At 54.4% G+C, this 12,421-nt stretch overlaps 2 protein-coding genes and 1 long non-coding RNA gene across 4 annotated transcripts; 1 reads left to right on the top strand and 2 right to left on the bottom strand.

Moving 5' to 3' along the window:
• Positions 1-1,936: 1,936 nt before the first annotated feature.
• Positions 1,937-4,326, bottom strand: LOC135361583 (uncharacterized). The gene is made up of 3 exons (XR_010405047.1): positions 3,881-4,326; positions 3,500-3,582; positions 1,937-2,338 (listed from the first exon to the last, which is right to left on the bottom strand). It is a non-coding gene; the product is annotated as an uncharacterized LOC135361583 (long non-coding RNA).
• On the top strand, positions 4,323-6,034 carry SWSAP1 (SWIM-type zinc finger 7 associated protein 1). Its single transcript, XM_045863875.3, has 2 exons — positions 4,323-4,584; positions 5,320-6,034. The coding sequence occupies exons 1-2, from the start codon at positions 4,327-4,329 to the stop codon at positions 5,821-5,823; spliced, it is 762 nt and encodes a 253-aa protein (XP_045719831.3). The 5' UTR covers positions 4,323-4,326; the 3' UTR covers positions 5,824-6,034.
• A 982-nt stretch (positions 6,035-7,016) lies between these two features.
• EPOR (erythropoietin receptor) lies at positions 7,017-12,340 on the bottom strand. Of its 2 annotated transcripts, none has more exons than XM_045863874.2 (8): positions 12,088-12,340; positions 11,104-11,239; positions 10,525-10,703; positions 10,289-10,446; positions 9,631-9,784; positions 9,463-9,550; positions 8,136-8,223; positions 7,017-8,042 (listed from the first exon to the last, which is right to left on the bottom strand). In XM_045863874.2, exons 1-8 carry the CDS (start codon positions 12,200-12,202, stop codon positions 7,431-7,433), a joined length of 1,530 nt encoding a protein of 509 aa, XP_045719830.1. In that variant the 5' UTR covers positions 12,203-12,340; the 3' UTR covers positions 7,017-7,430. The 2 variants fall into 2 exon arrangements, with proteins under 2 accessions (XP_045719830.1, XP_064426698.1); XM_064570628.1 differs by having other exon boundaries at positions 7,518-7,984.
• Between the last annotated feature and the right edge of the window lie 81 nt (positions 12,341-12,421).

The following is a 12,421-nucleotide window of genomic DNA, read 5'->3' as shown; positions in this document are numbered from 1 at the left end:
CAGGGTGCAGAGGACACAGGGAATAGGACGAGGGCACTAGGAACCTCCATGCCAACCCCCTGGCTGCGTTGATAGGGGCAAGGGTTCTGAATGATATTGTGCTGAGACCCAACCCTTGAGGACCCAGTGGAAACCAGGATAGGAAGGGCATGGAGGCACAGACCTCCCCACAGCCCACTGTGGCTCTGGCTTCAGACAGGCCATTCGGGGCATGGAGTCATTCAGGAACCAGCGAAGGGTTATCTGCTCCCCCCCTTCTATTCATTCATTCATTCATTCATTCATTCATTCATTCAACAAACACTGTGGATCACCTACTGTGTGCCAGGGGCTGTAGCAGTGAACAGGTCGGACACAAATCTCTGCCTCAGGGAGCTAACATTCTAATATGTGAGAGACAGACAACAAGATAAATAAGCTAGATACAGAGTCACAGTGCCAAATTCCAAAAAGGTCTGAAAACCAAAATTTTTTCATAACCCACTTGTGGCAAAACCTGACCTTTACTGACATAAGGTTATTATACCTTTTATTTATTGAACTTGATGTAAATATTGTTGTTTCATTGCAGATAAAGGAAAGTGTTTGATTTTGAGATGTCATCCCAGGCCCCACTAGGGATGTTATGCAATACATAGTCTTATACCATAGTACTTTTTAAAAATCTGAAAAGTTCTGAATTCCAAACTCTAGGATCAAGGGTTTAGGTCAGGGTTTGGGATCTCTGATATATTAGATATTGATAAGTGATAGGAGAAAATTAAAGCTAGAGAAGACAATGGGACAACTTTAGGATGGGGACACGGTTTGCAATTTAAAGAGGCATGAAGGAGGGAGGAGAGAGCTATGTAAATATGGCAGGGGGGAAGGAACGTTCGAGGCAGAGGGAAGAGCAAGCACGAAAGCCCTGAGGTGGGAACCAGTCTGCTGTGTTCAGGGAACAGTGAGGAGGCCTGTGTGGCTCAGGTGAGCCAGGGAAGAGGCAGATAGAGGGAGAGGAGGTGGCATAGGTGGTGGGGCTGATTGTGGGCCATGGGAAATGATATGAGAGCATGAGAGGGCTTAAGGCAGAGGAGGGATAGAATCACGGAGCCCCCTTCTTCACCAAACAGAGCTCCTATTTCCAGGGATCGCACCCCTGAGAGCCATGGTTCCTTCTGTCCCACAGCTACCTCCATGCGGGCCAGGACAGAAGCAAAACTTCAGCACAGCGGACAGCACTCCAGGCAAACCAGCTGGCGCTGTCCGCGGTTCTGAAATTAAGTGCTGGCCAAGAAAGGGTAAAGTGGGGATTGCCAGACACAAAGAAGCGTTCGGGCCTGCTAGAGAGGGTGGAGACAGCTGGTCTCGCTGTGTCCACACCCTCATCCCAGGATGGATAATTTTAGGTATAAAATCCAGACTAGGGCATATGTACATATTCAAAAGATTCCTCAACATGCCCCCGTAGGTCCCACAGAATTTCTAACTCAACTAAAACCTAGTTCTGGTTTATAATGTAAGTAAGACCACAACCATCCTCTGCTCAAAGCCTCTTGTGGCTGGCTCCCCATGCATGCTGGTAAAAGCCAAAGTTCTCCCAGTGCCTCAGAGCCTTTGCACTTAGAGGTGCCACCGCTTGGAATGCTCTTCCGCACCCCGCCTCCCCCCCTCCCCCCATATACATGGTTCACTCCCTCACCTCCTTCAGGCCTTTATTCAAATGTCACCTTCTCAGTGAAGCCTCCCCCTTCCACTCTATTTCAAATTGCAAAATCAAACAACTGGTCTTTCCAGCTCTTGTTTACCCTGTGCAAATTTTTTTGGCATACACTTGTCATCCACTCACAGACTACTTAAACTCCTCGTTATGCTTAGTGGCCATTATCTTCTCCCTCACTAGGATGTCAGCTCCACAAGGACAGAGACTTAGTTGTCTTTTTTTTTTTTTAAAGATTTTATTTATTTATTCATTTATTTGAGAGAGAGAGCATGAATGGGGAGAAGGGGCAAAGAGAGGGAGAAGCAGACTCCTTGCTGAGTAGGGAGCCTGACACAGGGCTTGATCCCAGGACCTCGAGATCACGACCTGAGCCGAAGGCAGATGCTCAACTGACTAAGCCACTCTTAATTGTCTTTTCACTGCTGAAGCCCTGGTGCCTAGAACAGTGCCTGGCACTAGGTGCTCAATAAAATTTTATTAAATGAATGAATTAATCACTTGATGCTGAAATATGAGGGAGAAACACAGACTGACTCTGGGCTGTCCACTCCCCTGTCCCTTCACACTTTGGTCCTCCCTCCTCCTGGGAGCTTCTTTACAGTAAGGGTCCTTCCACCAGGACATGAAGACAGGCATCTGAGAAGTGAGAGAAAGAAGTACTATGTGTACAAGAAATATGCCAAACATTTGCATCTCTGCCAACGTACTCAGTCTACATTTACAAGCACCTGCTGTGTTCTGGGTGCTGTTCTAGGAAGTGGGGGCCGAGCAATGAACAAAAGAAAGAACCTCCCTGGTGGAGTTGACATTCTAGTGACAAGAGAGGCAATAAGTAGATAACATTGGAAATGATAAGTTATTTGAAAAGAAAGATGGATAAAGAGTGTAGGGCATGCATTTTTACACAGGTGACCAGGGAAAGCCTCTCTGAGTAGGTGATATTTGACCAAGACCTTAATGGAGTGGGTGTGAGCCACAGGGATATTTGGGAGCTGAGTGCTCTCAGCAAGGGAATACGGAGTGCAGTGGGGCTGTGTTCGGCATGCTCCCGTGTATGTATGTAACTGCACGACTATGTGATACTGTGTGTCACCCAGTATGTCACTACTGGGTGCTTGTGCATTTGGAGGGTTGCAAAGTGAGGTGAATCATGGGTTGTGCATCTGTTGGGGGGGGGGTTGAGGTGGTACGTTTGACAAGGAGTGTAACAGTGTGCTTCGTGTGTTTGTGTGTAGAAAGAGCTGCAGGCACATTAACTGAAATGAAATGTATCTATGTGTGTGCACGTGTGTGTGTGTGTGTAATAGCAATAGTATGGTTGTATCAGAGTGTGTTTTAGTGTGTGTGCAAGGGAAATGGTGTGGGGACGTAAATGTGGGAGAAAGTGTATGGGATGGTTTGTGTCAGGATAGGGCTATGAACATGTGGGTGATGGGAGTTCTGGAAGTAGAATATATGCAGAGATGCCATGGTGTGTGTGTGTGTGTGTGTGTGTGTGAGCGCGTGTGTGTAGAGGGGTGTGGAGGTGACTGGCTGTGTGGGTGGGTGTATTGGGGGATGCTGTGGATCTGTTTTCTGGCCCCAGAGGGAGAGAAAAAGCCCAGGAAATATCAGTTCCGCCCCGCCCCTGGGTCTCCTGGCAACAGCACCACTTTGAAGTTACCAGGAGACAGAGTTGCCAGGGCAACAGGGGTGAGTGGCAGCTGTGGGGCGAAGTCTGGGTGAGGAGACCCAGCCAGCCATCACTTAGCCACTTATCTTGTTCCCCCTCCTTTCCCAGTTTCTCATCAATCCTACCTTCCTTTCTTCATTCATTCGTTTAACAAGCATATATTGGGAATTTACAATGATCCAGTCACTGTTCTGGGCGCTGGAGACACCTAAGTGAACAAGACAACGTCTCTGCCTTGGCTGTCCCTTAGTCTCCCACCCCGTGTGCGTCTTTGTCTCTCCTGGCACCTTCTTTGGTCTATGGTCATGCCCGCCCCCTCACCCCAAGAAAACCCAAGGAGCCCCCAGGACAAAGAGGAAGTCAGCTGAGACTCCTCTTCTCACAGATTCTCAGAGATGGCTGCTGCTTTTTGCCCACGAATGTTTCTGAGCCTGCAGCCTCCAACACAAGCTTGTGCCAATACTAAGGTGCGGAGAAAGAAGCACACAAGCTCCTCCATCACTCACCTTCTCAGCTGTCATTGGGTGACATCAGCAGAAACACACACAGACACATTCATCATAATATTCCTCTGATCATGAGCTCCATTTTACAGGTGAGCAGACTGAGGCTAGGAGACTTTAAGTAATGTGTCAGTGATTAGGACCTGTTTCCTTCAACTCTCGATCCTTATATTTGTCTGATTAGCTGATTAGTTCACAATAATAATATTCGTGCTGCTTTCCTAAGCCAACTTGCGCAAAGGAAGGGCCTTTTCTCCCTCAAACGCCTCCATTCCTGCTCCCTCAAACTTAAGTTATTTGCCCCTTCACCGGGGGGAGGAGCTAGTAAAGGCCAATCTAACTTTGATGGCAGATCCATGAACCAATGGAGAAGCTAATGCATTGTAACCAATGAGACCTCGGCTTGGGCGGGATTAAGGGCAGGAACGGGCCGCTGATTGGACAGAAGTATGTTGCGAATGGCGGAGGTGCTGAGGCGGGTGCTAAACCTGGGCAGCTCGGCAGAGTCCGAGGAGGAGAACACGGCTGAAGCTGGACCGCCCTTGCTGCTCCTCGGCGGTCCAGGGTCTGGAAAGACGGCGCTGCTATTCGCGGCGGCCCTGGAAGCGGCAGGAGAGGGCCGAGGCCCCGTCCTCTTCCTCACCCGGAGGCCTCTTCAAAGCCTGCCCCGCGGGAGAGGAGCAGCGCTCGACCCCCTGCGGCTACAGGTAACCGAGGGATGGGACCGAAGGCGGACTAGTTAGTACCTGAGTCTGTTGAGGATTGAATGACAGGTAGACAGGCCAATGGAGGGGACGGAGGGAGAGCGAGCCGGAGCGGCCATTGTGGGGCGGACTCATTAATGAGCGGAAGGGGGGGGCGGGACCATAGGAAGCTTTGTTACGATTGGGAAACTGTCCCGGGGGGGCGGAGTTAGCGAGAGGAGACGCCCAAAAGGTGGAGTCAAGGGGGTGGGTAAGAGGTGGGGCTAAACCAGCGTCTTGTTTGGACACCGGCTTTTCTTTCGGGACCAATCAGTAGGTCCCACTGAGAACCTACCTACCAGCGGGTTTTCCGTGGAAAGATTGACTTAGAGACCTGGCGAAAAAACTTACCTGTTCTCAGCTAATAGGGGCAGTGGTAAATGCAGGATAAAAAAAAGAAGGTGGGGGTGCCTGGCTGGCTCAGTTGGTAGAGCATGCGACTCTTAATCTCAGGTTTTTAAGTTCCATCCCCACCCACCTTCGGTGTAGAGATTACTTAAAAATAAAATATTTTTATATAAAAAAAGGGGAGGTGGGTACTAGTAGAAGAGTATTCGACCACTCTGAGCGGCTTCACTCTGGAACCAGTTGAGGCCTGAGAGCCTAGTGCAGGAAAGTATACAGGGCAGCAGGGCAGCTAAAGCTGGGAGCCTGGCTTCCTGAGCTGAATCTGGTCTTTTCCTTTTTTCCTCCCTCTAGAAGATCCGCTTTCAGTACCCACCGTCAACCCATGAACTCCTTCAGCTTCTGTGCTCTGCCCATGAGGCCCGAGGCCCAACGCCCTCCCTCGTGCTGCTGGATGGCCTGGAGGAGTACCTAGTGGAAGACTGGGGGCCCCAGGAAGCGGCTTACTTGGCTGCCCTGCTTCTAGACACAGCTGCCCACTTCAGCCACCAGATTGGGCCTGGCCAGGGCTGTGGGCTCATTGTGGCCCTCCAGATCCGGGGAGAGGGAGACAGTGGGGATGCCCTGCAGCTGTCGCTGCTCCAGCGGTATTTCCCTGCCCAGTGCTGGCTGCAGGTGGATGCACCAGGCCCCGGACAACGCTGCCTCCGAGCCTGCCTGGATCCAGGTGGGCTGGGCCCTAGAGCAGAGTGGTGGGTGGCTTTCCAACCAGATGGAGAGATGACAATCACGCCATGGCCTGCCCAGGCTGGTAACCCCAGCTCAGACAAAGGTTCAAGTTCTGAAGGCCAGCCTTGAGTTTTGGTGTGTGACAGTCTCTCTGCCTCAGTTTCCCATGGCTGGAATACTTACTTCAGGAACACGTGCAAGTTCAAAGACCTAAAGAATCTAAAGTGCTTTTTCTTTTTTGAAAAATAGCATTATCATGTACCTTTTATGCCCAATCAACATATTGTTTTGTTGTTTTGAACTTTATAAAAAGTTTCATGATAAATGTAATCTTCTGAGACTTCCTTCTTCTCCCACTCAACATTGTTATTAAGATTAAGCCAGGGGCACCGGAGTGGCTCAGTGGGTTAAGTGTCTGACTTCAGCTCAGGTCATGATCTCCAGGTCCTGGCATCAAGCCATGGGTCAGGCTCCCCTGCTGAGTGGGGAGTCTGCTTGTCCCTCTCCCTCTGCCTACAACCCCCCCCCCCCCCCCGCCTGCCTGGCTCCGGCTCGTGCTCTCTCTCTCTCTCAAATAACTAAATAAAATCTTAAAAAAGAAAAGATTAGGCCATATTGTTTAGTTCAGTCCTTTTTCCCTACTGCATATAATTCCATGGGTGACTATACCCCCATTTTATTCATCAGATTGACTTATTTACTGCTTATGAACATTCTTGCACACATATCCTGGTTCATGTCTGTGAGGCCTTTTAGGGTATATACCTCGAAGTGGAATTGGTAGAGTAGGTCTGCATATGTTCATCTTTCGTCGGTTATGTCAAACTTACAAAAAGTGGTTAAACCAGAACTCCCAATGAGCCACCTGATGACACTGGTCACATCAGAGTACTTTCTTAGAACAGGGCCTGATTTAAAACAAAGCCTTATGAAACAGTGTCATCATTATTAGTGGCAGAGGCTAGCTAGAGGCTCATTCAACAACCTTCCTCTCCCGGGGTGTACAGCTAAACTACATTTCCCCCCAGCTGTCTGTGGTTCTAGCTGGGGTCCTGTGACTATTTCTGGCCAATGGGATTTGTGAAGAAGAGATGATTACTACTTCTTAGGCTAACTCCCTAAAATGGCCCACCAAATCTTGTGCTGTTTGTTTTGCTTATTGGTTGGCAAGACGCAGAGGACCCATCTAAAGACCTCAGGGTGGCCCCAGGGGATGGGGAAGCTACAGACCAGAAGGGTCGGGGCTTCTGACTCATCCCAGAGATGACTGCTCACCTAAAGGTTTGCACTGAAATACGAGAGAGAAAGCATATTCATGTGTAAAGCCACTCATATTTAGGGGTTGTTTGTTACGGCACCTAGTATAACATATACTGACCAATTAGGTTTATTATGATTATTATTCAGGTTGCCAGATCCAGAATTTCAGATGGAGCTCAAGGCCTTTTTCTGCTGCCCCTATGGCCTGGGCCCAGGGAAAGATGGGGTTTACAGGATGTTTGTAGAAGTCATGATAGGAAAAAAAATACACACACATTCATGCATACACACACACACAACTCTACATTTTAAAATACTGCAAGGATGGGACTGAGCAGGATGGACTGGGCAGAAAGCCGAGGTTAGCAATGCCCCTAGTCCTGAGGGAAGGCCTCACCAGCCCTGCTCAATAAGTCTTAGGCCTGGACTAGCACTTGAGGTCATGCTGGATCTCCAAACATCTGAGGGCTGGAGTCCTAGGAGCAGGCCACATAGCTGGGAGGTGAAGGCTCAGGGGCTGGGATGAGGCTGTTCTCATAAGGGTTCGAGAAGGGGCCATTCGATGAGTCCCCCTGGGCTCCCTGGGAGCCCCCTGAGCTGTAGTCAGTTGAGATGCCAGAGTCAGACACCATGAGGTACAGGTACTTTATGTGGGGTGGGGTGGGGGGCAGCTCAGGGGGCAGTGCCCTTGGGCGCAAGAGCTGGGAGCTGGGATCCAGGATGGTATACTCAAAGCTGGTAGCCAAGGCCCCCTCTGGCCCAGGCTTCAGGGACAAAGCAGATGAGTAGGAGGATGCTTCTGAGCCTTTATCCATGGCTACTATGTCCAAACCGCCATCAGGCCGTGGGAGATCCTCACTGGGTGGGTTCCGGGGCAGCAACCACTTGTCCAGCACCAGGTAGGTGTCCTGGGTATGTTCACTGCCCACTGGCTCCAGCAGGGGTCCCTCATCCTCTGCCCCTGGCTCCACCGCCTGTGTCGCCCCCCAGCAGCGCTCAGAGAGGACTTCCAGGGGGGCGGGTGGGTCCTCTGCAAAGGGAGTGCAGGGGCTCCACCAAAGACAGCCCTCATTCTGGTAGAGCCACAGCTGGGGAAACAGCACCAGCCTGCTCAGAGACCTGGGGTTCAGCCGTAGGAGCAGGGAAGCCCCAGGCCCTGAGGAGACAACCATGCCACCTACCTGGAAGTTACCCTTGTGGGTGGTGAAGAGGCCCTCAAACTCACTCTCAGGGCTTGGGATGCCAGGCCAGATCTTCTGCTTCAGAGTCCTGGTGAAGCCAAAAGAACCAAGAACATGGGTATGTGTCACTGAATACCCACCACTACCCTGTTAGGAGCAGTCACAAGGGCACAGATAGTCCTGGCCCCTTGTGACCACAGTGGAGGCAGAAGAATGCATAGGGGCAGAGGAACAGAGGCTCTGGCTTGCACCTGCAAAGGTCTATAGGTGGTTGACTGGAACAGGGTTTTGAAGGATGCATAGGGGTTCAGCATGCACTGTTGTTACTTCCCTTCTCACTCCTTTCCATAATATTCCCCCAATGTACTCAGAATAAAATTCAAACTCCTCCCCACAGCCCTGCAGACAGCCTGGCATGTTCTGACCCCCTGTCACCTCCCTCACCTCATCATTTAACCACTCTCTCCTAACACATTCTGCTCTAGCCAGAGAGCCCTTCTTGGCAGCTGCTTCAATGTTCCAAGCTCATTCCCACCTCAGGGCTTTTGCACTTGCTGTTTCTTTTCAATTTTCATGTGACTGCCTTCTTCCAACCTTCAGGTTTCCATTCTGATGTCACCTCCCAGAGGTCTTTCCTGATCATCCTGTCATGTCCCCAGGCCCCACTTGTTTCTGTGATATCACAATGCATAATCAAATATCTGTTGGTTCCCTTGTTATTTGACTCAACTATGAGATCCACAAGGTGAGGGACATGTTTGTTTTCCACTTTCTCCCCAGTGCTTAGCACACAGTTGGCACTCCATACGTATTTTTCAACCAAGTAAATAAACAAGGCCTTGAAAGACACCTAGGAGACTGCTTGGCAGACAAGGCAGGAAGGGCATTCCGGGCAGACAGAATAGCATGTGCCTAGGCTTGAGGGTGTGAAACCACATGTTATGTGCTGGGAATTCCAAAAACCTCAGGATGGCTGGTCCTACCGTAAAGAATCTAAGGAGCTTCACCACAGAGGCAGGAGGCACTCAGGGTGTTAAATCTTTCCATTAAGCCCATCCAGGGATTTTACAAAAGTGGATAAAATTGGGAAAAGGAACGAGCAAAGGAATTCAAGAAGGAGCAGCCACTGAGGTTGAAGGAAAACCAGGTTAATGTTCCCAGGGAATTTTAACTAAGGGTCTGGGTCTGGTCTGGCTTGCTCCAGCCCTGCCACTGACCCCTCACTGTGTGTCCCTGGGCAAATGCCTGCCTGTCTCTGAGCCTAGCTTTCCACAGCAAAAGAACGGTGGGGAGGAGTCTGGGCTAGGTGCCCGAATGGGGCGCTCACCTGCGGTGGGAGAGCAGGGCGAGCACGGCCAGCAGTATCAGGATGAGCACGAGGATGAGGGAGAGCGTCAGGATGAGGGGGTCCAAGTCTGAGGAGCAGGAAGTCAGGGTGGTGGGAATGCCCCATGTTCCGCCCTAGCCCCTCCTACGCCCCTACCTGGGGCCTCACCACTAGCTGTCAGCAGCGACGCAGGCTCGGACCAGGCGCTCCAGAAGCCACCGAAGCTCGGCTCGGCCATACGCGCGCGTACCATGAAGGTGTAACGCGTTCCGCCCCGAAGGTTGCTCAGCACGCACTCAGTGCGGCCATCCAGGATCTCCACCTGGGGGCGGGGCCTGGGTGAGAGGCGTGGCCAGAGGGGGCGGGGCGAGCAAAGAAAAGCCTGGGTGGCGGCACTGAGCCAATCAAAGAAAGGAAGGACAGCTTCCCAAGCGCTGCCGTGAGGTGGAAGGGCACTGAAAGCAAGAAGCGGCTTCCAGGAAGGCTCGGGGCCAATCAGGACGGGGCCCCAGGGAGCAGAGGGCGGACTCGGGCTATTTAGGGGCGGGGCCAGAGCCCAGCGGGTCGGGACCTTGAAGGGGTCTAGTATTTGGGACACTGGGGTAAGTGGGATTGGGTCCAGGTGGGCTGGGGAGGCACTGGGAAAGAAGACATGTCAGTGGGCGTGGAGGTGTCTCGGGCAGGGAGATGACGGGCGTCAGAGGCGGGGCCTGGAGGGGCGCGGCCAGGGGGCGGGGCCGCGGTGACCATCTGGGCGGGGTTTGGAGGGAGGAGGCGGGGCTGTCCACCATGGAGCCTTTGGGGCTGGCGGTAGAGGCAGCCTCACCTTCTGTGCGCCCCCCGCGACGTTGCCAGAGGAGATGTTCACTTCGTAGCGGATGAGGCTGGCCACGGGGGCCCCGGGAGGCGGGAGCCAACGCAGTACCACGTGGCCGCCCTCGTCGGCCCGCCGCGCCAGCAGCCCCGCTGGGGGGTCCAGGAGCACTGAGGAGAGGGGTTGATCAGGCGGGCGGTGACCGTGACTCCCTCACCCGACAAGGTCCCCATTCCCTGCGCACTTACCTACTTCGTTGATGTGGATGATACGGTGGTAGCGTGGAGCGCCCGAGGATACCGCTGTGACGCGCAACTCTAAGGGCACGAAGCTCGACGTGTCGGCCGTGGGCAGCGAGCACCAGAAACGCACAGCGCCGCGAGCCGTGGGCGCCTGGTGCAGGCTGCATGGCTTCCATGGCTCACCCCTGTGCGCCAAGGGGCCAGAGAGGCGAGGGGGCAAGTTGGGGGTGGGGGTGCGACAGGTTGTTATTGCCTGGACCGTGCGCGCATTTTGGGCACCACCACCAAGGGGCGTCCCAGCCCCGACGCACGCGACGCCTTAGTCCTATCGGAGGGGTGCCGTCCCTGCCCTACAGTTTGGGATCGCCCTCCAACAGAGATCGCGGGAGTGTTCCAACCCCAGCCACTAGGGGGCCGTGTCAGCCCTGACCCCGCGGGCTTCCCACCAGTGACCAGCTGGGCAGGTGCCCTCCGGCCCCGATCCCAGCAGATGTCCCAAAGCGTGAGCTCCGGGGCGAGCTCTGTCCTGCCCACCCGCCCCGTCCTCAGAGCGTGGGGGCGCTCCACCTGCCCCGCTGCACTCACTCGAGCTGGTAGAAGAAGCTGTAGTTGTCGGGGCCGACCCCGGCGCTTGCCGCTTCCTCCCAGAAACACACCAGGTCCTCCAACCGTTCGGTGAAGCACAGGAGCTCTTCGGGCCCGCGGGCAGCCAGCAGGGCCGCTGCGGGTGGGAACAAGGGGAGGGGGTCGGGGGAACCCTGTCTTAGGGCCACCGCGTCCTCCCCCCTCCCTCCTGCCGCCTGTGCCAACCGATAAGAAAAAAGCCCCGCCTCGCTCTCTACCCCAAGCGGGGCCCCTCGAAGGGTCCCCAGAGGTGGTGCCCCCCGAACTCCCAAGCACAGGTTGCTCGCCTTACTGTTCCCACACACATCCCCGCCCACCGCACAACGCGCTGGACTGCGCGCACCTAGCCAGGCCTCCGCCTCCCGCTGCCGGCCCCGCCCCAGGCCAGGGCAGGCGTGCCGCTGGATGTGTGCGGAGGTGGCGGGCTCCCCTATCGGCCCCGGCAGGCTGCCAGCGGCCCGATAACGCCAACCGTGGCCCCCTCCCCCGCCCCTCCCCTCAAGCTGGCAGGCCGAGGGATCTGGCGCCCGCATACAAACCATGTTTACAGTCGCCAGCGGCCCCGGGCCCTCTGCCTCGACCCGGGCTTTGTCCTCCCTCCCTCCCTCCAGTGAAGGGTCGGCTAGGTCCCTCTCTCCTCAGGGACTCTAGACGTCGAGGCCTAGACCCAGCACCGCCCCTGTCCCATTAGGATATATCATGTCCCAGTCTCCCTGGAAAGATAAAACGGGAACCTTATGTCCCCCTCCAGACCCAGTCTGGAGTCTTAGAACCCAGTATGCTACACCAGGTCCCAGTCCAAGAGATTCAGAGACCAGCTTGGCCCTGAGGACCTAAACTGGAGGTTCGGAACGCGATATGGCCCCCAGGACCCAGGCTGGAAGTTCAGGCCTGAGCTTTGCCCCCAGGACCTGGTGCGGGGGTCCCACACCGATCCACCCTTACCTTTACTTTCAAACTTGGGGTCCAGGGGTTTGGGTGGGGAAGCCCAGGCGGCCCCAGCGAGCAAGAGACAGAGAGAGCGGACTCCAGGCCAGAGGTACGCCCAGAGGTGATCCATGATGCAACCCCCCGCGACGGGGGGCCCAGGGCCCCTGCCCCCCTTCCGCCCCTGGCACAATCCACAGCTGGGTCAGCAGCTGCCTCCGCCGGACACAGCTGACCAGGCCCTTCCCGGCCAGGCGCCTCCAAGTGGCAGCTCCCCCGAGGGGGCGGGACCACACGCAGCCTGGGCTGAGATAAGCGGGAGGAGGCCGCCCTGCTGGTCCCGCGGGAGGCC

This window comes from Mirounga angustirostris, unplaced genomic scaffold, assembly GCF_029215605.1.
Source record: "Mirounga angustirostris isolate CCGP_5_RB_7025 unplaced genomic scaffold, mMirAng1.0.hap1 SCAF_1, whole genome shotgun sequence".
Lineage (NCBI taxonomy): Eukaryota > Metazoa > Chordata > Mammalia > Carnivora > Phocidae > Mirounga > Mirounga angustirostris.
This window is presented reverse-complemented; position numbering and strand designations above follow the sequence as displayed.

What these genes read in the sequence shown, in the direction of transcription:
- EPOR (XM_045863874.2), bottom strand. Translation starts at nt 12,202, where the DNA reads ATGGATCACCTCTGGGCGTACCTCTGGCCTGGAGTCCGCTCTCTCTGT. An exon ending in CCCCAAGTTTGAAAGTAAAG is followed by an intron (nt 11,240 to 12,087) that starts GTAAGGGTGGAT and finishes TCCCACCCGCAG; the next exon opens with CGGCCCTGCTGGCTGCCCGC. An exon ending in GCCCTGCTCTCCCACCGCAG is followed by an intron (nt 8,224 to 9,462) that starts GTGAGCGCCCCA and finishes TGGCTTCACCAG; the next exon opens with GACTCTGAAGCAGAAGATCT.
- SWSAP1 (XM_045863875.3), top strand. Translation starts at nt 4,327, where the DNA reads ATGTTGCGAATGGCGGAGGTGCTGAGGCGGGTGCTAAACCTGGGCAGC. An exon ending in TCGACCCCCTGCGGCTACAG is followed by an intron (nt 4,585 to 5,319) that starts GTAACCGAGGGA and finishes TCCTCCCTCTAG; the next exon opens with AAGATCCGCTTTCAGTACCC.